Source organism: Onychomys torridus, chromosome 18, assembly GCF_903995425.1.
Source record: "Onychomys torridus chromosome 18, mOncTor1.1, whole genome shotgun sequence".
Classification (NCBI taxonomy): Eukaryota; Metazoa; Chordata; class Mammalia; order Rodentia; family Cricetidae; genus Onychomys; species Onychomys torridus.
This window is the reverse complement of record NC_050460.1, coordinates 64,040,549-64,061,586: the sequence shown is the minus strand read 5'-3', so window position 1 is coordinate 64,061,586 and position 21,038 is coordinate 64,040,549. Positions and strand designations below refer to the sequence as shown.

At 50.5% G+C, this 21,038-nt stretch overlaps 1 protein-coding gene across 7 annotated transcripts; it reads right to left on the bottom strand.

The window, feature by feature from the left end:
- Nucleotides 1–7,844: 7,844 nt before the first annotated feature.
- Nucleotides 7,845–19,334, bottom strand: Tcp11 (t-complex 11). Of its 7 annotated transcripts, XM_036167910.1 has the most exons (10): nt 19,285–19,334; nt 18,969–19,106; nt 16,227–16,299; nt 14,329–14,449; nt 12,307–12,527; nt 11,461–11,597; nt 10,913–11,127; nt 10,653–10,834; nt 9,158–9,321; nt 7,845–8,601 (listed from the first exon to the last, which is right to left on the bottom strand). In XM_036167910.1, the coding sequence occupies exons 2-10, from the start codon at nt 19,087–19,089 to the stop codon at nt 8,375–8,377; spliced, it is 1,461 nt and encodes a 486-aa protein (XP_036023803.1). In that variant the 5' UTR covers nt 19,090–19,106; nt 19,285–19,334; the 3' UTR covers nt 7,845–8,374. The 7 variants fall into 7 exon arrangements, with proteins under 7 accessions (XP_036023803.1, XP_036023804.1, XP_036023808.1 ...); XM_036167911.1 differs by lacking the exons at nt 18,969–19,106; nt 19,285–19,334 and adding an exon at nt 18,771–18,937; XM_036167915.1 differs by lacking the exons at nt 18,969–19,106; nt 19,285–19,334 and adding an exon at nt 18,679–18,763.
- Nucleotides 19,335–21,038: the final 1,704 nt, after the last annotated feature.

Genomic DNA, 21,038 nt, shown 5'->3' with positions numbered 1-21,038 from the left:
AGACAGTTCTAGCCTGTGCTCTACTTTAGCCAATTGCCACAGGGGAGCCTGGCTGTCCACTCCAGGCTGTGCGATGCCCCAGCAGCAGCAGGCTCTTTATGAGGACTGGGGAGCTCCTGCCCAACAATGAGGAGCACACACCTCAGGAATCTGGATTTCTGCCCAACATGGCTGCAAGGAAGCTATGTCATCCTTTGTGAGCAGAGCAGTGGCACACAGCAGCACACAGCCAAACAGCTTTAAGTAATATTAACAAGTCCAAATTCTGGAAGGAAAACCCCTTGTCAGTCCTGTGTGGTGGCTCAGGACTACAGCCCCAGCTTTCAGAGGGCAAGGGCAGGGTGGTTATGAGTGCAGAGTGGGCCAGTCAGACTACCTGGTAGACTGTTTCGAAAAGGAAAATTACTGCTAAGTAAATAAATGCCTTAATCCCGGTTTTGGCAAGAGACAGAAGCCTGCTGATAGCTGAGCAAACCTGAAAATGGATACGCCCACAAAAATCCTTGCCAAGATACTAACTAGTACGGCACGGTCAGATTTCTGAAGAAAAGATCATTTTGGGGGAGGGGCTGTTTGAGACAGGGTTTCTCTGTCCTGGAACTCACTCTGTAGACCAGGCTGGCCTGGAACTCACAGAGATCCGCCTGCCTCTGCCTCCCAGTGCTGGGATTAAAGGTGTGCGCCACCACAGGAAAAGCAGTTTGAGTGACACAGGACTTGTCTTCAGACCACACAGCTGCACACGGTGGCACATGTGTGATCCCAAAATTTGGGAAGCTGAAGCAGGAGGTGTGGGATGGGGGAGCTGAGGTTTCTCTGGGTTTACATGTCTGGAGTAGAGTAAGACCCTACACCTCAAAAGAACACTGTGGATGGGAGGAGTTGACAAACCACAATCCTATGCAGTCAGCATTTTTTGAGCTGCCAACCAGCTCCCAAATAAAGACACGAAGACTTAGAATGCCCAGCCTTAGCTTCGGCTTGTCCACCAGCTCTTTTAACTTAACTGTTTCTGTTCATCTGTATTTCACCTGGGGCTTTTTACCTTTCATTCTGCAAGTCCTGCTTCCCTGCTTCCTCCGTGTCTGTCTGGCAGCTTTTTATTAGACCAATCAGGTGCCTTAGGCAGGCAAGGTAAAACAGCAACACATCTTTACATAGTTAAACAAATACTCCGCAACAATCCTACCTCATTTAAGACATCAGTATTCTTCAGGAATGAACAAGAATATGGGCATTTGGGGGTGAAAGGAAACAGAGGAACTCTGTCACCAGAAACTGACCTCAGGCCATCAGGCTTAGTGCCAAGCACCTCTACCAGGTCCGCCAACTCACCAAAGAGGCAGTGGTGCAGGGTCAAACCAGGGGATACTGAGAGGCAAAGTTTCTGTTCCTTGAACTGGTAGATGACGACTGGGACCAGTTATATACAAGTTCAAAGCTATACAAACTTTTAAAAAGCTGTGGAAAGACCCTACAGATGAAGTCAAAGTCATTTACAATGTGGTCGAGTGCTGAGTGTGGCAGTGAGTGCCTGTACCCCAGCACTTAGATCACAAATTCAAGTCACTGGAAAAACAACAGCAGACCTGCCCCCTAATGGTCACTTTCCTAGCCAGGAGAGACTGGGTTTCCGGTTCCCAAACAAGTGCAGCTGTGCTGGCTGCAGGCTCCGGGCTCTGCTGCTGGTGGGGGGGGGGGGGGGCTGAGGGGAGCTGAGCAGGTGGAAACTTGCGCTTCAGTGGGGCTGCTTGCTTTGTGGCGGCCAGGAAAGGGCCGAGGAAAAGGTCTGGTCCAGTTGCCCACTCTCTGCAGCCGCAGGCCTCACCTGCAGAAATCCCAGTCCCTCCCAGCAAACCCATCAAATCATGAACCACTCTATGGGGTAATCAGTGGCTAGATCATACCCCTCATGATTTGGTCAACCTCCCGATAACTTGATCAAATCCACAAGCTGTGGTCCAAGCCTTTGACACAAGAACCTTTTGGGAAATGCTTCATATCCAACCATAACAATAGTAAATGTAAATTGTTTCCAAATGTCAATTAAAAGACTGATGAGCCAGATGTGGTAGCACACGCCTGTAATCCCAGCACAAGGTCAGGAATTTAAGGCCATTCGCAACTACACATCAAGTTAGAGACCAGCTGGAGGAAGTCTTAAATTCAAAATACACACAACCATATACTGACACTGTTTTGAAACAGCTAAGAAAGGGAATACAGGATCAGCAGAGTAGATTTTAAAATATGATCCAGAGAGGCTGGAGAGATGGCTCAATGGTTAAGAACACCAGCTGCTCTTGCAGAACCCAGGTTCAGTTCCCAGCACCCAGATGGCAGCTCACAGCCAACTATAAACTCTAGTTCTTGGGGATCCAACACCCTATCTTGGAGTCCTTGGGCACTGCATACACATGGCACACTTAAATGTGGCAAACTCTCATACATTAAAAAAAAAAAAAAAAAAAAAAAAAAAAACACCACCTTTTCAAAGATACTGTGATCCAAGGCTAGGAGTGCAGTTGGATAGCAGGGCCCTTGCCCTGTGTGCACAGGGCCTGGGTTAGGTTAGGATGGATGGATCTACCATATGTCCCCAAGAAACTCACATCAAGTAGCATTTGAGGCAAAGTAAAAAGAGGGGCTATTTAAGGAGGGTCAGGGGATAAAAGCTCTTGCTGCCAAGACTGACAACCTGGGTTCAATCCCTGGGGCTCAAATGCTAGGAGAGGATGGACTGTTACAAGTTGTCCTTTGACCTTTCTTCACAAGAAATCATGTGTGCACCTGCATATGCACATACTCAATAAATAGTCCTAAAGGTCGCTGTCCTGTGGTGGTGCACGTCTTTAATCCCAGCACTCAGGAGGCAGAGGCAGGTGGATCTCTGTGAGTTTAAGGCTAGCCTGGTCTACAAAGCGAGTTCTAGGACAGCCAAGATTACACAAAGAAACCATGTCTCAAAAAACAAACACCCTAAAGGTAGAGAAAATATGCAGATAAAGGAAGCAGCTCCTAAGGTAGAGTTCAGAACCAATTACAAGACAGAATAACAGGACACAATGACAAAAGGATACAACATGAAGATTATAAGGACATTAAATGTGTATGAACCACCCAGTGTAACCCTGACACATGTGGAATGAAAACCGACTGGAGTCAAAATACAAAATGTCCATGAATGCCCAGGGCTCAGGCCCACCCAGACTCTGTGCTGACATCCAGCCCTCTGACATGATACACGTGCAGTTTGCATGAGGCAGCTATGGTAAGGTAGGATTTTTAGGAGACGACTCAAAGTCCTAATCACTGGGTTTTGTGCTTTATAAAAGATGGCTCTGGACCACGGCCTCTCTCCATCTTTCCTTCCACCCTGTGTGCACAAACATGCAACTCCCCCACCAAGGGAAGAATCCCCTGAGCCAACTACGACCCTGGAAAAGAACCCTCACCACAGACTCTTCCCGGCCTTCGCCCATGCTTCCCCTGCCTCCAGAACAGTGAGAAATAAACTTGTTTAAGCCACACCTGGTCTGTGGTGTTTACAGCAAATAATACAAAATAATACAGTTAGAACCCTTCCTTCTTATCTGCTGTGGGCTCCCACTATTGTGAATTGAATTTTGATTCCCGTACATGTGTATGTGAGGGAGAGAGAGGGAGAGAGGAAGGGAGGGAGGGAGGGAGTCTGTGGGGTGTGTGTGTGTGTGTGTGTGTGTGTGAATGCCATGTGTCTACAGAGGCCAAAAGAATGCATTGGGTCCCAAGTTACCGATGGTTGTAAGCCACCTAAACATGGGTGTTGGCAGCCAGACCCGGGTCCTCTGGAAGAGCAACAAGCACCTTAACTGTCTCTCCAGCCCCTGAAAAAAAAATTTTTTAATTTGTTTATCTACATGTATGGGCATTTTGCATGCATGTGTGTCTGCAGAGGACAGATGAGGATGTCAGATCCCCTGAAACTGGAGTTTAAAAAAGGTTTTGAGCCTGGGTTTGGTCCTCAGCTCTGGGGGGTGGGGGGTGGTTGAACACTGTATGGGTGCTGGGAATCAAACTCAGTCCTCTGGAAAAGCACAGTGCTCTCAACCTCTGAGCCCTCTGCAACCCCTTATTAAATTATACTAAACACACAGACTTTTGCCATTCCCTAAGAAATGCAGTACAATTATTTACCTAACATTTACTCATAGGTTATTGCATGTAACAACTGTTTAAAGCACAAAGAAGGATGTATGTAGGTTGTATGTAGTTCCTATGCCATTTCATATATGAGCTTGTGCAAACGTGTATGTTTTCTTATTTGTAAGAGTTCCCTGGAGTCTGTTGTCACTGTTAGAGGACAATTATATAACTAGAGACTTCCACATCCCTTTATTAGCCACAGATCAAAGTAGGGTCTAGAAACGCCAAAAATAAACACTTACCTATACAGTATTTTCTTTTGAAATGGGGTCTTAATACAGTGCCCAAGCTGTCCTTGGCCTTAAGTGATTCTCCTGCCTCAGTCTTCCAAAGAGCTAGGGCAACAGCTACAGCATAATACCCACCCGGTGAGTTCCTTTGACCAGGGTGCTGACAGCATGACTAGGAACCTTCAACAGTGGCGCTGAGAATGCTGTATCCACACACAAGAGAATAACCGTTTCACAACATCCAGTCCTCACGACAATACAAACTTTAGTTCCTTTTGAGTTAAACATGGAGATGGGTGGTGAGGAACGCTTTCAAATCCCAGCACTGGGGAGTCACAGACAGGAAGATCTCTGGGTTCGAGGCCAGCCTGGTCTATGGAGTGAGTTCCAGAACAGCCAGGGCTACACAGAGAAACCCTGTCTTCAAAAAACAAAAACAAACAAATAACAACAAAAACCCACAAAAACAAAAACCCAATCACGGCCAGCCACGTAACAGCAGCTCTCCTCCTGGCTGTCAGTTTGAGGCCACTGAAATCAGGTGATGAAGTACAGTGAGATGCACATCATCACTGTGCTCCTGTCCACAGAGACTTTACCAAAGACCACACATGCCGCCAGCTGGTGGACGGCAAGGCAGAACGTAACGTGGTGCTGCCACATGGGGCGTCATGATCCAGTCGTAAGACAATGGGCTGTCACACGGGGGAACATGATGCACGAGTACTGGGCAGAGTTGCACACTCTGGGGCCTGAGGCACAACCGCAAGTTCAAAGCCCGCCAGGACTCAACTGACATCAACTTAAGAACATAAACCCTCTGTGAAAGAAGTAAACCAAACAACTACATCCCATGTTTCTACATATAAACACTATTTACATAAAATATTTCCATAGGGTCTGGAGCAGCGGCTCAGTAGTTAAGAGCAGTGAGTGTGCCGGGAGGTGGTGGCACACGCCTTTAATCCCAGCACTTGGGAGGCAGAGGCAGGCCGATCTTTGTGAGTTCGAGGCCAGCCTGGTCTACGGAGCGAGAGATCCAGGGAAGGTGCAAAGCTACACAGAGAAACCCTGTCTCGGGAAAAAGAAAAAGAAAAATAGAGCAGTGACTGCTCTTGCAGAGGACCCAAGTTCAGTTCCCAGCAACTATATGGCAGCTCACAACCACGGATAACTCCCACTTCTAAAGGGTCATTGCCCTCTCTGGCCTCTATGGGCACTGCAGGCTGCATGCGCCAGTGTGTGCGTGCGTGCGTGCGTGCATGCGTGCGTGCGTGCGTGTGAGACTCCCCAGTGCTGGGATTTGAAGGCGTTCCCCACCACCCATCTCCACGTTTAATTCAAAAGGATCTAAAGTTTGTATTGTCGTGAGGAACGGATGTTGTGAAATGGTTATTCTCTTGTGTGTGGATACAACGTTCTCAGTGCCACTGTTGATGGTTCCTAGTCACGCTGTCGGCACACACACACACCAGAGTGATGGTTACCTGGGTTAAAGGGAGCTGATAACTGGTCACTGGTATTCCCTTCTGTGGTGATGACACTGGATGGGAGGTCATGATACTTGTATGACATTAGGAATGAAATTATAATCACTAATGGAAAACTTTATATTTATTACAACTTAAAATATAACCCAAACAATTAAAAATGCCCTCAAGCCAGGCATAGGGGCATAGCACACACCTTTAATCCCAGCACTGGGGAGGCAGAGGCAGGCAGATCTCTCTGATTTCAAGGCCTGCCTGGTCTACTGAGTAAGTTCCAAGACAGCCAGGACTACATAGTGAGATCCTGTCATGAAACAACGTCCTCAAACCTGTAAATGGCGCTTTTCCTGCCCCGACTGCCCGGTCCTAAATAAGCGACTCAGAGGCTGAATACGAATGATAAGATCTTGGCCGATAGCTCAGGCTTGTTACTAGCTAACTCTTACATTTTAATTAACCCATATTCCTTAGTTACGCTCTGTCACATAGTGCTACCTTTCTTTTCTTTTTTTTTTCCCCGATACAGGGTTTCTGTGTGTGGCTTTGTGCCTTTCCTGGATCTCACTCTGTAGACCAGGCTGACCTCAAACTCACAGAGATCCGCCTGGCTCTGCCTCCCGAGTGCTGGGATTAAAGGCATGCACCACCACCGCCTGGCCATGCCACCTTTATTAGCATGGCATGTTCATCTCCTGCTCCCTCTGCATCTGGCTGACTCTGTCCTTCTCCTTCTCAACACCCTTTGTTTGGTCGCCCTGCCTATACTTCCTGCCTGACTACTGACCAATCAGCATTCTATTAAACCAGTTGGAGTGACAGTCCTTTACAGTATACAAGAGGATTATTCCCCAGCACAAACCCATGGGCAAGACTGGATTATAAATGTAAATATAAAATAGGGTTCTTGTCTCCTCCACGTAGAAAAACAAGAAAAAACATTTCAAAACGTCTACTGTGTTGGCTACTCCAGACTTTGTGACATAAAGTAAGGCTCTCATCAGCACGGAGCCTGAACCCACTGCCCAAGCAGTGTTCACAGAGGCCCCCAGCAATTCCCAGATGTGGACTTCTGGAAATTGAAACAAGTAACTGCACTCAGGGCTCTAAGCAGCCTATTTATTTGAGCGTATCTTTTCCTGGGCCACCCCAAGGTGACAGTTACAGGACAGAACTTTGAGTCATCTATGCCTGGTCACTTTCTTGACCACACGGTCACCTATCTAAAAAGGTGCCAATTAGAGGCACATCCCAGCCGGGTGGTGGCAGAGCCAGGTGGATCTCTGTGAGTTTGAGGCCAGCCTGGCCTACAGAGCGAGATCTAGAACAGGCACCAAAACTACACAGAGAAACCCTGTCTTGAAAGACGAAAGAAAGAAAGAAAGAGAGAGAGAGAGAGAGAGAGAGAGAGAGAGAAAGAGAGAAAGAAAGAAAGAAAGAAAGAGAGAGAGAGAGAGAGAGAGAGAGAGAAAGGAAAGAGGCACATCTCAAGCAAACAGAACTCAGACACCACCTTGTGTTGTCTCTGCATTGTGTTGCCAGCTTTCCAGCTTCTGAAAGGGTCATTATTTTTCTTTAGGTTATCTTAAGGACACACACAAGTCAATCCCCACATTGTCTGTTACAAAAGGACCAGATCTGAATGGGACACTTTCTCATGGGAGCCAGTTGACAGCAGTGAGTGTGGCCCCAGGTCTTCCCCACAGAGGCGCACTTGGTGTTGGTCTGGGACAAGGGGCACACTCATACCACAACCACCCACACTTGCAGGGCAGGGAGAGATGGAATCTGCTCCCATCTGAACGCACGCACGCACACCTTGCCTCTGTCACGAGGAGTGGGCGCTCTAAACTTAGGGAAGAGGCCACAGAAGACAGGATGGGGTGTGTGTGTGTGTGTGTGTGTGTGTGTGTGTGTGTGTGTGTGTGTGGTGGGACCAGGGCAGACTACCTGTCCCAGCCTGGACTCTAGATAACCCGAGGGAGTGAGAGCTGAGAACACCAGGGCCGGCTGACTGTGGGGCTGCTTGTGGATGGGGCTCCTGCTGTCCCGGGGGGCTCTTGGGACCTCGAGGGGACTCTGGTTCTGACTTAATTTGCTTTCAGCATCCTCTCCTGGCTGGCTGGGCAACATGAAGGCTCTGGAAAGTGCTTCTCCTCAGAGCCTCCCAAGGTGAGCACCCAGACATCTCGGCTGTCATCTGTGACACCACAGGGACACACCACCTGAGGGGTGCTGCCAAGTCACAGGGCTTGGCCTCTGCTGACTCACAGGAAGGATGGCGGTCTGCTGGTGGTTCATAGTTTATTAGGGAGCGGATTTGGGCCAGTTGGTGTTTACATACTTGATCCCTACAGCCCACTGGCTGTGGGGGTGCGGAGGGGACCCACTGCTCTGCTGGTCACTGGTGACATCACTCCAGGAGGATGGCCTTCCCCCTGGGTCCAAGGTGCCAGGGCTCTGAGCCCATGCTCAGACAGACTCCACTTTCGAGTTCTGGCCTGGGGAGATGATAGGCTTTAAGATCTCAGTGTAGTAAGGGCCAAACACCTGCTGGTTGTGATGTGTCAGGGTAACAAAGTTCTGGCCCAGTTCCGCCAGCTCCGCTTCGATGAGAGCGAGGCCTCCAGGAAGGTCCAACAGCGAGCGCTGCACACCCAGAACCAAGCAGCATTTCAGGAACAGGTGGATGCGCTGATCTGTGAGCAGAAGAAACCACCGAGCCACTGAGCGCCGGGGTCCTGCTGCCCAACCGCCAAAGTCACATGCCCCAGAGGAGGGGGACAGCTTCTCACGGGGACCGGATGTCACTGAGCCTCTAAGTACTCAAGACTGCTTAGTATCAGGGTGTGGCTTACACGGGTAATCCTAGAACCCAGAGGCAGAGGCAGGGGGAATACCACAAGTAAGGCCAGCCTAGGGTACATATTGTGTCCAGGCCAACCTGGGCTGCAGGGTCAGGCCTAGGATTTGACGTTAGAGAAGACATCTTCAAGGGATTCCTCCAAATGGGGCTGGGGTCTGTACTACAGGGAAATGTCTCTAAACCAAGCCGGCTGGCTTCTTGCTGCTGGGTGGGTGTGGATGTCACACGGTGAGACTCCTGCATGACTTAACCGGGTTGGGTGGACAGGATTTCTATGTGCAGACCTCCTTTAGGACCGTCTCATCTTTGACTGGAACCTGGAAACTCGCCCACACCCACGGCTGGGGCCCTCCCTCCAGCATCCGCACTGCCCACATGGGCTCACTCACCAATGACATTGCGGACACAGTTCTCCTTCTTGGCAATGTTCTGGAACTGTACTATGAGAGACACTGTGTTGTCACTGGTCAGAGGGGCGAGGCCCATGCTCTTGAGACCTTGGTGGATTTCCTGGGTCACCTGCTCACTCACAGTCTGCATGGTCTCCTCCGGCCTAGACCACAACAGAGGTGAGCTGGCACCTAGCAGGTGGCCTTGGCAGAGAGAGGCACAGACACCACAAAGCCTCAGGCAGAAGTTAAGAGGTTAGGGACTTGGGGAACTCCTGTCTCCCATCCCAGCTGCCCAGCACCAAAGCCCAACAGATAGGTTCTGCGTCCTCGTGATTCCCTCTGAACACCAGCAACTTCTGTAAATGCTGCTGTGATCTGAACCGTAAAAACACTCTCAAGACCGAAGAACAGTTTGGCTCTCCCCAGGATGCAGGTGTCTGTGCCAAGGCAGTTTGTAAAGACAGAGACCCTTCAGCATTGCCCCTGGTCATGTGTCCTCCCCCATCCCCGGCCCCGACCTCCAAGCACAAACCTGGCCTGCTGTTTGTTTTCTTTGGGGAGCTGAGGATCAAGCCTGGGGTCTTGAACATACCAAGTAAGTGCTGAATCCCTCAACTACATCCCCAGCCCACATCTGGCTCTTCCATCTCCTCAGTCATCATCGGCTACAGCTCAGCACACGCTCAGTCAGTGCTACCAACAGCACTAGATGCCAGTGCCCACCCAGTGAGAGATGGGCCTGGTAGCAGCTCAAGATCTCACAATACCCTTTCTGGAAAGTTCTCTCCCGCCCCCACAAGCCCCAGCATCACTACAGAAATAAGCCAACACTATGGCTGGTTCTACAGGGCCTCTCTCTGTGTTTGTGGTGAAGAGCTCGGAACTCACGACCTGCCAGGATCTGAGACACTTTGTACCATCTACTCCTTTGTCTACGCCCGTACACATGCCGGTACCACAGGGGCTGGGGCTGGCAGCAGGCTTCTTCCTCAGTGGCTCCCTACCTTCTGACCTTCTTCTTTCTCACTGAGCCTTGTCAGCACACCAGTGGACTAGGCTGGCTGACCCTGAACCCACCCCCTTCACATGCTGGAGTTACAGACATCTGCTCCATGTCTGGCTTCTTCCTGTTTGTCTTTTTGGAGACAGGGTTTCTCTGTGTAGCTCTGGCTGTCCTGGAACTCACTGTGTAGACCAGGCTGGCCTGGAACTCACAGAGATCCACACGTCTGTCTCCCGAGTGCTGGGATTAAAGGTGTGTGCCACCACAGCCAGCTCATGCCTGGCTTTTTCTGAGCCTGTTGGGGACACAGCCAGGTCCTCATGCTTGCCCAGCAAAGCACCTCACCCTACCAACTGAGTCACTTCCCCAGCTCCTTCCTTCCAGTCCTTTAAAAAAGATGTCCGGGGTAGGGGATTAAGCTCAGTGGTAGCGCAAGGCCCTGGGTTCGATCCTCAGCTCAAAAAAAAAAAAAAGATGTCTGCAGCTCACCTGGAGTTAAATTCCTCCACCAGGGACTTCGTTATGCGTTTTAGTTTGTCCACAAACTGGGGTGAGCCAAAGAGAACACTGCCAGAGAAGCTATTGGCCACCAGCATGACAGAGGCAAGGATGGTTAGCTGTTTCTGCTGCAACTCCAGCTCCTGCAGCCGGGCTCTGTCCATCAGCAGGGTCTGAGGAAAGCGGGGAGGGCATCAGAGGTATCCGGCCAAAGCACAAAGCCTCAAACAAGGAAATGCTCCCATTCCCACCTCAGGAAACTCTTCATTCTCAGGGTCCCAGACGAGAAGGTTCAGGAATCCCTGGGACAGCACCATTGCAGAGCTGAGTGGCTCCGGGGCAGGCACGTCACTGGGAGATGGGCCAGGTGAGCTGGAGGAGTCCCGTGTGTCAGGGCAACTTGCAGAAGCGGTGGTGAGGTCTGCGGCCGCCTGGGTCAGCCACTTAATGGTGTGATCGAGGAGGTCTACAACGGGAGGGTGTGTAAGCATCTTCACCTCTGCAGCTTCCGGCCACAGTTCTCTCCAGCCACCAATGTTCCTGCTGAGCATGTGGAGCTGAGGTGGGAGCACCGCCATGAGTTTGGGGCCAGCCTGAGCTACATAATGAGTTTCAGAATAGCCAAGGCTAAAGAGTGAGACCTTATCGCAAAAAGTTGTAATAATCACTAAATTAATCTGCCTTCTCCCTCCCACTCACTGTGTGAAGAAGCAACCTCCCTCCTAAGAGGCAGAATACTGTTTCACGAATGTCAGGGGCGAGCCGTGGCCCACCTCTGTCATCCTCACATCATACATACTTGGCTCCTTGTTGAGGCGCTCCTGGAACTCGGCCCGCTCAAACTGGATGGAGTGTTCCTGCAGCTGGGGCTGGAGGCTCTGGATCGTGTAGTTCACCATGTCCATTTTCATCTGTCCCAGCACTTGGAAGATCCCCCTGGCGCGGGAGAGAGGAACTGTGTTACAAATGGGATTGGGGCGGCGGGGAGCCAGAGGGTGACGCACCGCACTCAGGAGCCTGGAAGGAGCTTTAACAGTAGCTCTGTCTCCTCCATCACGGAGGACAGGCAGCCAAGACCGAGGCCCACAGTGAGCCAGGTCGCTTTCACCAGGCTCTCTTTCTGCTGAGCTGAGTGGAGGAGCACAGCAAGGGCCATGAAGGGAAGTGCTGTGAGTTCAAGTCCTGCAAGGGCTCCAGGGCAAGACCCTGTACAGTCATCACGCCAGCCCAGCGCAGAAGGTAGCCTTCTACACGATGCTCCCTCCGCTAGGGCGAGGGGCGGTGGCGGCTTTTGAGTTTTAGCTCGCTGAACACACTTCCTAAATGCCACACAGCCATACCATACATCAGAAGGAGACATGCTGTGTCCCTTACAGAGTGTGAACTGAGACCAGAGAAAAGTTAGGATGGGATGTCTGGCACGTGTTGGAATTCTGCCTACCGCAGTGTCTTACACAAAGGTCCTGTCAAGCGAAGGATGACCCAAAGGTCCACTTTGGAAATGTGAAAACCAACAGGCCAGAGAGGAGCAGGGCGGCAAGTCGTCTCCAGCAGGAAGACAGTCAAGACAACAGCTGTCCCAGAGTCTGCCAGCCCTTCCCAGCTCAGGCCCTGAAGCAGGTTAGGTGACAAATCAGTGTCACACCTCAGCAGCCGGACAGGATCCGTAATGCTCTCCAGCTTCTGAACGGCTTCATCTCGGACTGGTGCGCACAGCAAGACCATCATGTTGAGAATGTACTTAGAGAGATAGGTGATGTCCAAGTCCCCACGCTCAGCTTGCTGATGGAGGAAGTCCATGTCCAAGGCCTCTTCGATCTCACTTCTTAAGCGGTTCTGGCGTGGTAACAACAGCGACAACAGAATCTGCCAGGCAGGTTAGAAGAGACATTCTGCTCAGTCCCACATTTCCCCATGGTCACTCCTTCACACACACCAGCCTACGTCTTTTTAGGATCAGGAAGTTGCTGTGGACATGCGCCACTGAGTATTATCTTAGCTAGTGATAAATGGATCACAGAGTGAGATCGAGAGGTAAATAAAGCCAAGGACCACACAAAGCACACGGAACACACACAGAGCTGGGCTAGAAGCACTTAGGTTCAGTTCCCAGCACCCACATGGCACTCACAGCCATCTATAACTTCAGACCAGGGGCTCTAGCACCCTCTTCTGCCCTGCCTGGGCATTGCACACACATGGTGCACAGTCACACATGCAGGCAAAACACCATACACACAAGATAAAAATACTGAATTTGTGTTTTTTTAAACTTTATTTTTTTTAAAGTTTATTTATTTATTATGTATACAATATTCTGCCTGCATGTGTCCCTGCAGGCCAAAAGAGGGTACCAGATCTCATTATGGATGGTTGTGAGCCACCATGTGGTTGCTGGAAATTGAACTCAGGACCTCTGGAAGAACAGTCAGTGCTCTTAACCACTGAGCCACCTCTCCAGCCCCTTTAAACTTTATTTTTATCTTATGGACAATAGTGTTTTACCTGCGTGTATGTCTGCATGAGGGTGTTGGATCCCTTGGAACCGGAGTTATGACAGTTATGAGCTGCCATGTGGTTGCTACGAATTGAACCCGGGTCCTCTGGAAGAGCAGTTGATGCTCTTAACCTCAGAGCCATCTCTCCAGCCCCTTATTTGTGGTTTTTCAAGAGAGGGTTTCTCTGTGTAGTCCTGGCTGTCCTGAAACTAGTTCTGTAGATCAGGCTGGCCTCCAACTCAGAGATCTGCCTGCCTCTGCCTCCCAAGTGCAGGGACTAAAAATAACTCCTAATTGAAAAAGAACCAGAAAATGTGCTCTTAATTTAAGAAGGGCAGTTATTTTTTTTTTAATTATTTCAGAGGGAGAAGACAGATCAGAAGAGCTGTAATGGGGTCTCTGATACCCTAACGTGAGCTCCTGGTAACTGACTCTTACTTATTATCCCTGTGTCTCCTTAACACACACAACACGTGGAGCTGGAGAACACGCTCATGCCTGTTTAGCGTAATCAAATACTAATTGTCTCAGCAGAATCCAGTTACCACCAGCTCCATGTGGTACATGAGGAGAGGAGACGGCTTCATGTTACCTATTTCAGTGGCAAGCTTTCAAAGTTACCAACTCAGAGCTGCTTTGTTTCAAATCTGTCCTTTAGTGCCTGCCCTGGGAAGCAGAGGCTGACACCGCCTTCCCCACCCCCACCCCCATGTTTCTTTGCTGGGGTTGCAACAAGTTCCCTCTGTAGTGAACAGGGGCACTAAATATCCCACAAGAGGAAGGGCCTCCTTCACTGCCCCAGCTCTCTGAAGGAAGCTGGTCATCCCCTAAGAAAAAAGGCAGGTCTCTGTGCCTCCGATCATCCACCCCAAATAAAGCACACTGTTTGCCGTTTTTTGACTTTCAAGGCAGGATACACAAACACAGCTCGATGCTGTAACTCACTCAGCACGTTTGTAGCCGACACTCCAGAGTTCTTCAAAATTCTCTGTCTCTAGCCATGGCCCCCTTTCTGGTCCCCGCAGTCACTTGACATGACCTCTCCCCACCTAAGTTACTCAGTGGCTGGTCTGTCTTGTCACCTTGGCAATTAGGACATGCGGCCACTACCCACTGGTGCTGAGACAGGCCTTGGAACCTCCAAGCTACAAGTGGAGATGTGCACTCACCTCCCTGACCTCTTTCAGAAGTTCAAGAGCACAGCTGAAGTCGGGGGGCACAGACGACAGCTGCTCTTTCAGGTGGTCCCAGAAGTCACTGGGCATTGTCTCCTTGCCCTTACCTTCCAGGCTACAAGAGGGTCAAACACACAGGTTACTCCGGGCATGAGAAACTGTCCCAGGCTCAGAATCTAAGCCCCAAAGACAACACCAGGAGCAATAGACGGGCGCAGCGGGGCCGAGTCACCGAAGGCTAGGTGTGATTTGAAGGCATGTTCAAGAGCAGAAGCAAGCCTGAGTGTAGCAGTGAGTCTTCCCTATGTGCCTCCCGTGTGTGTGTGTGTGTGTGTGTGTGTGTGTGTGTGTGTGTATGTGTGTGTGTGTACACGCTGCTGCATTGCGCAGAAGGTTAGTCATCACTTTCTTTCACCCCTAAAATCTAGGAAATCTAGGTGTCAGAGGCACCTCCAGATCAGTCAGGCTTAAAATAAATTGGCTCAGCCCAGTGTGATGGCATCCCAGCACTCAGAAGGCAGAGGCAGAAGGATCTCTATGCGTTCCAGGCCAGCCTGGTCTACAAAGTAAAGTTCCAGGATGGCCAGGGCTACATGCGCGCTACACACACACACACACACACACACACAAAATTGTCTCAAAAAAAAAAAAAAAAAAAAGACTACTCCCACCCACCTCTTCTTCATATATTCCTATTCTGACAGCATTATCTATCCAGTCAGGAAGGCTACGTTTTTGTTATTGTTCTTTGCTATGACTTTAAAAAATTAAAATAATGTTCACACTCAGGAGGCAGAGACAAGAGAACCAGCCTGGGCTACATGAGACCCTGTCTAAACTAAAAAAATTACAAAGGCAATTTAATATAAAAAGGAAAAAAAAAATTTTTTTTGGTTTTAGTTTTTCAAGACAAGGGTTCTCTGTGTAACATTCTGGCTGTCCTGGAACTCGCCCTGTAGACCAGGCTGGCCCCGAACTCACTGAGATCCACCTGCTTCTGCCTCCCGGGTGCTGGGTTAAATGTGTGCACCACCACCACCTGGCTCAGAGAATCTTTTCAACAAATGCTGTTAGAATTACTCAACATCACATGTGGCGAACTGAATTTAAATTACAGTGGACAAGAAGATCATATTTTTGGACTGTGAACACTAAACCATTATAACTAGCCTCAATGGATTAACTGAAATAGGAACAATTGCAATCAACACACTTTACCGAGGCAACAATAATTTGGGTTGTTTTGCTTGTTTGAGACGGGTCTCCCTGTGTAGCCCTGACTGGCTTGCAACTCTCTGTGCAGACCCAGGTAGCCTTGAACTCACAGATCTGCCTGCCTCTGCCTCCCAACTCCTAGGATTACAGGTGTGTGTGTTTGTACCATCACTCAATGCTGAGTTTATTTTTAATAATTGTAATAGTTTGAAAGAAAATGCCCCTAAAGGGAGTGTGGCCTTGTTGGAGGAAGTGTCACTTCAAGGTCTCCTTTGCTCATGCTTTACTCAGCGTGACACTCAGACCACTTCTAGTTGCCTGCAGATCAAAGATGTAGGTCTCTCAGCTAGTCTGGCAAGCCACATCTGCCTGCATGCCACCATGCTGCACCGTGATGATAATGGATAAACCTCTGAAAATGCAAGCCGCCCCAATTCAATGTTTCCCTTTATAGGAGTTGCCGTGGTCATGGTGTGTCTTCATAGCAATAGAAACTCTAACTAAGACGGTGAGATTTACTTATTTATTGATTGGGGAGGGGCACATGTGGGTCCCAGGAATTAAGCTCAAGTTGTTGGGCTTAGCAGCAAATGTCTCTGCCCACTGAGTCACGGAACCCCTCAACACTAAGTAATGATGTCAGGAAGTCAAACAGAGAAAACGATAAAAGCCAACACCTGCTTGAAGATAAGGTCTTCTCTTCTAAGTGAGAATCAAGCTTGGAAGTTTCATGAACCCTCTCCGTAAAGCCTGTAATTGAAAGAACTTCTGGTGAAACCAAGTGATAAGGGCACAAGCCTTTAATTCAGCATTCAGGAGGCAGAGGCAGGTGGCTCTGTGAGTTCAAGGCCAGCCTGGTCTACAAAGTGAGTTCCGGGACAGCCAGGGCCACACAGGGAACTTCTGGTGGACACTGATCAACCCACATAAATCTGAACCTATTCGTTCACTCATCTGTAGGCCTCAGGGCTGTCAGAGTCCACACAAGACAGCAGACATTTGTATTTCCCCAGGAAAGTGCTGGAAACACTCAGAATCCAAGCTGGGGAAGGTGAAAGTTCAGGAAAGCCTCAAGTGAAGCTGACTAAAAGGTAAAGGTTTCCTAGTTTAAAAAAACCAACCACAAAGTAGGTGGGCCTCTGAGTTCAAGGCCAGCCTGGTCTACAGATCAAGTTCAGGACAGGCAGGGCTGCACAGAGAAACCTTGTCTTGAAAAATTAAAAACAAACAAACAAACAAACAAACAAACAAAAACCCACAAAGCTACAAAGAAACAACTTGTGTTTTGCAAAAACAAACACGCTCTTGTTAACTGAGCCAGATTTCTCCCTTTGCCTCTGCCGCCCCCGCAGAGCAGGCTCTCCCTCTGGGGAACAGACATGCCTGTGGAGTGCCACATTATTTGTTTTCTAAGACAGTTCCCCGATTTTAGGATTTCACAGACTAGTGAAATTTCCAAGAAGATTTTAAGGTTAAAGATCACATTTTTGGGGGCTGGAGAGATGGCTCAGCAGTCAAGAGCACTGACTGCTCTTCCAGAGGTCCTGAGTTCAATTCCCAGCAACCACATGGTGGCTCACAACCATCTGTAATGAGATCTGGTGCCCTCTTTTGGCATGTAGACAGAACACTGTATACATAATAAATAATATACGGGACGGTGGTGGCGCACACCTTTAATCCCAGCATTCGGGAGGCAGAGGCAGGCGGATCTTTGTGAGTTCCAGGCTAGTCTGGTCTACAGAGCAAGATCCAAGAAAGGCACAAAGCTACACAGATAAACCCTGTGTCAAAAAACAAACAAACAAACAACCCCCAAAAAACAAACAAACAAAATAATACGTAATAAATTTAAAAAAAAATCACAACTTGCCAATTCTTTGTGAAGTATGGACAAGAAAAAAAAATTCTACTCTAGGATTACCCAGACCTAGGTCTGAATGAAGCAGGGGACCCGTAAACAAGGACTAAGGACGCTGGCCATACTACCTTTCTAAGTATAAGTCTTTTAAAATAGTTACTATTGCACAGCACAGGCATGCCTGAAGGCCAGAGGACAGTGTGGTGGGGTTGGGTTTTGCTTCCCGTCTTTACTGTGGGTGCCTGGGATCCACTGAGACCTGTGTGGGAAGCTCAACCGCTGAGCTGTCTCACAGACCCAGAAAGTTTTCCATGGTAAAAGATTAAAAATGTAAAAAATAACTAGCCGGATGGTGGTGGCGCATACCTTTAATTCCAGCACTCGGGAGGCAGAGCCAGGTGGATCTCTGTGAGTTCAAGGCCAGCCTGGGCTACAGAGCGAGATCCAGGACAGGCACCAAAACTACACAGAGAAACCCTGTCTCAAAAGATAAAAGAATAACTGTAGAGCAGATTACATAGGACAACGCTCTCTCAGAAGAATTTAAGGTCATGACTGTAGCCTTCAGACAGTAAAGAAGAAAACGTCCGATGCAGAGTCACTGGATTTTACTTTGCAACAAATCTGAACTATCTCAACTTAAGAAAGGTGATTGTGGATTTTCTCAGAAAATCCAGAGTCCTTGTCTGGGTTATCAGAAGGTAAACTAGAGAGGAGACAGAGCGGTTAAGCCCACTGGCGGCCTTTCCCTAAGAACTGAGTTCCTTGCCCCGGTTTCCACGTCCAGTCCCAGGGCACCTGACGCCCTCTTCTGGCCCTGAACACGCATGTGCACACACATCCGTACAATTAAACATCCTTTTATAAACACAAGGTGAACTGTTGCTGCTGCTGGTCGTATCTTCAGCCCCTGGGAATTATCTCGGCCAGGAGGGCTGGTACGACACAACCCACGACGTCGTAAACAGACCCACTATTAACTCACAGTACCACGCGCGGGTTAAAAGAAGCCTTCAAAGCGGGGCTGAGCGACAGTGGCGAGGCGTCCAGGAAAACTGCGGGCCACACTAGACCCGCCCGCTGCAACACTACAGCGCTCCAGAACAAGCGTGACCTTCAGCAAGGAGGGGCAAAGTGTGACTGAAACATAGACTTCGTAAAAATCCAGATCGCCCCAAACACAACACTGCAAAACAAAGCAACCCTAATACACGAGCTCTTTAAAAAAAAAAAAAGGAATCCGATTATACCGCCCGGAGTTATTTTACCTGCGGACTTCACCACCTCCAGAGGATGCTCCCAAACCCTGACCTTCCAGACGCCACCCGCCCCAGGGTGTAGATGAGCAAACCCCAACCACCTGGGGCCTGTGCCGTCCTTTTGTCAATCAGCAGCGACCCCGCGTGGCCACGCGGGAAGAGACTAACTGTGGAGCGTCCAGGGCGATCCATGGCAACCCCGCCGCGCGTGGACCGCGCCGGTGCGGGCGGGCGGGCGGGCTCGCGGGCCCCGCCGACCCTGCCGAGGGCGGCGGAGGTCGGGCGACAGTTGAACCTACGTGATCGGTGGCCCGGGGCGCCGCTTGCGCTCTCCCGGGGGTGTCCGGCGTGGGGCTCACGGGAGGCGCCCTCGGCCGTTCGGGCTTCCTTCCGGGCCGCCTTCTCCTTCACGTTTGGCATCTTGGGGGTGCTGGTATCTGCGTGGGGGGCGGATGCGGGAGGCCGGTCGGGGCCAGAGGGACCGGCGAGGGCGCAGGGAGGAAGCTGAGGCCGCGGAGCCCACCGACCCTCCACCGCGCCGCGCTGGACGCCGCCCCGGGCCGACGCCCCCTACCCTTCACCCGACTCCACCCGGGCCTCGCCACGCCCCCTCACCTCCTCCTCCGCCGGCCCGCCCACTCTGGCTGGCTCTCCAGCGCGGGGCGGGTAGGCGGTTCCGGTTAAACCACCTGGGGGCGGGGCCGGGGGCGGGCCGGGGCGGGCCGGGGGCGGGGCCGGGGAGCTGGGCGGAGCCACGGAGCCCCTCGTTGGGCCGTCACGCACCCCGCCCCGCCCCACCCCACCCCGCGGCCTGGGCCGGAGTGGGGGCGCCCGGGATTCGAAAACAAACCGCTCGGGTGTCCCGGCAACGCGGCACGTGCGCAGCCCTGCCCGCCTCCGCCGACCGGCCGCCGACCCCCTGCCGCCAATCAGGGCGAGGGCCAGGGATGGACCGGGGCGCTCTCACCTGCTTCAGCCCTCTGGATTCCCAGGTGTCAGGGCGGGGGGACGGGAGCGGGCCTTGAACTTCTGACACCCCCTGCCTCCGCCTGAGTGCTGGGGTCGCCGGTGTGAACCCGCCGTGAAGAGTTCATGTGCTGGGGATGCAAGGGGCCTTAGGTCCCCACTGACTGCTCAGCCGCCAGCCCTCAGAGTTCTCCTCGTTGGGAGCTGGTGTGCTTCCGAGGACCACAGTTCGAGACCCATGACCGACCCAGGAATGGCTCACCATTTATGACTCCAGGGTCAGGGCAACCAACGCCCTCTTCTGGTCTCCTGTGGTGTAAGCAAACACCCATACACAAAAATTACAAAAGTGTTTTTTGGTTTGGTTTGGTTTTGCTTTTTGAGACAGGGTTTCTCTGTGTAGTCCTGACTGCCCTGGAACTTGCTCTGTAGAACTCAGAGATTTTCCAGCCTCTGCCTCCAGAGTACTGGAATTAAAGGCACGTGTCACTGCTTAGATAATTAAAAAAAGGAATTAGGGCTGTAGCTTGGTTGGTAGGCATGGTGACAGGTACCTATAATTCCAGTAGTCGGTGTGGAAGCAGAATTAGAAGGCTGCCCATGAGTTCCCAGACAGCTTGGGATAAATGAGGCTCTCTGTGTCTCACAAAAAGAGCAATGAACCGACTTGGAAGGAAAGGAGGAAGAGAGCGCTCTGGTCACTGGCCAGCTCTCAGTCCCGGGCAGGGCGCTCAACACACCTTTCTTCCTTAGACTTTGCATCATCAGCTCTAAGAACCTCTGCCTTGTTAATTCGGAGTGTGAATTTCATGAACAACTCCCAGTTTTGAAGCAGGAAACTGTGAAGGGAAACGAAGGTTTGACTCTAAAAGCTCATCAAGAACACAAAGAGAGCTATCCGGAAAGCATCACCACCCATCCTAACTAACATACACTGAACCTTCCGCCCCATCCTGCCCCCTGACACTCCCCTCCAGTGTCACTGTGAAGCACCCTCACCTTCAAAAGTGGACAGAAGCTGCACTGTGATGTCACACTGTCACGTAACAAGGTATTTACACTGCTGTTGATCTCTCCTTTAAAAGGATCATGCAAGGCCTGGAAAGAGGCTACCCCAATGGCAGCTCAAAACCCTATGCCTCTAAGGGCTCCTGCATGCACATGGCACACACACACACACACACACACACACACACACACACACACAGACTGGAGAGATATCTCAACGTTAAGACACCTGCTGCTCTTGCAGAGGACCAGCACTGAGTTCCCAGCACTTACATGGTGGCTCACAAACACCTGTAACTCCAGTTCCAGGTTAGCCCTCTTCTGTCCTGCAGGGACACATGCAGGCAGAATACTGTATACATAATAAATAAATCTTTAAAAAAAACAAAACAGCT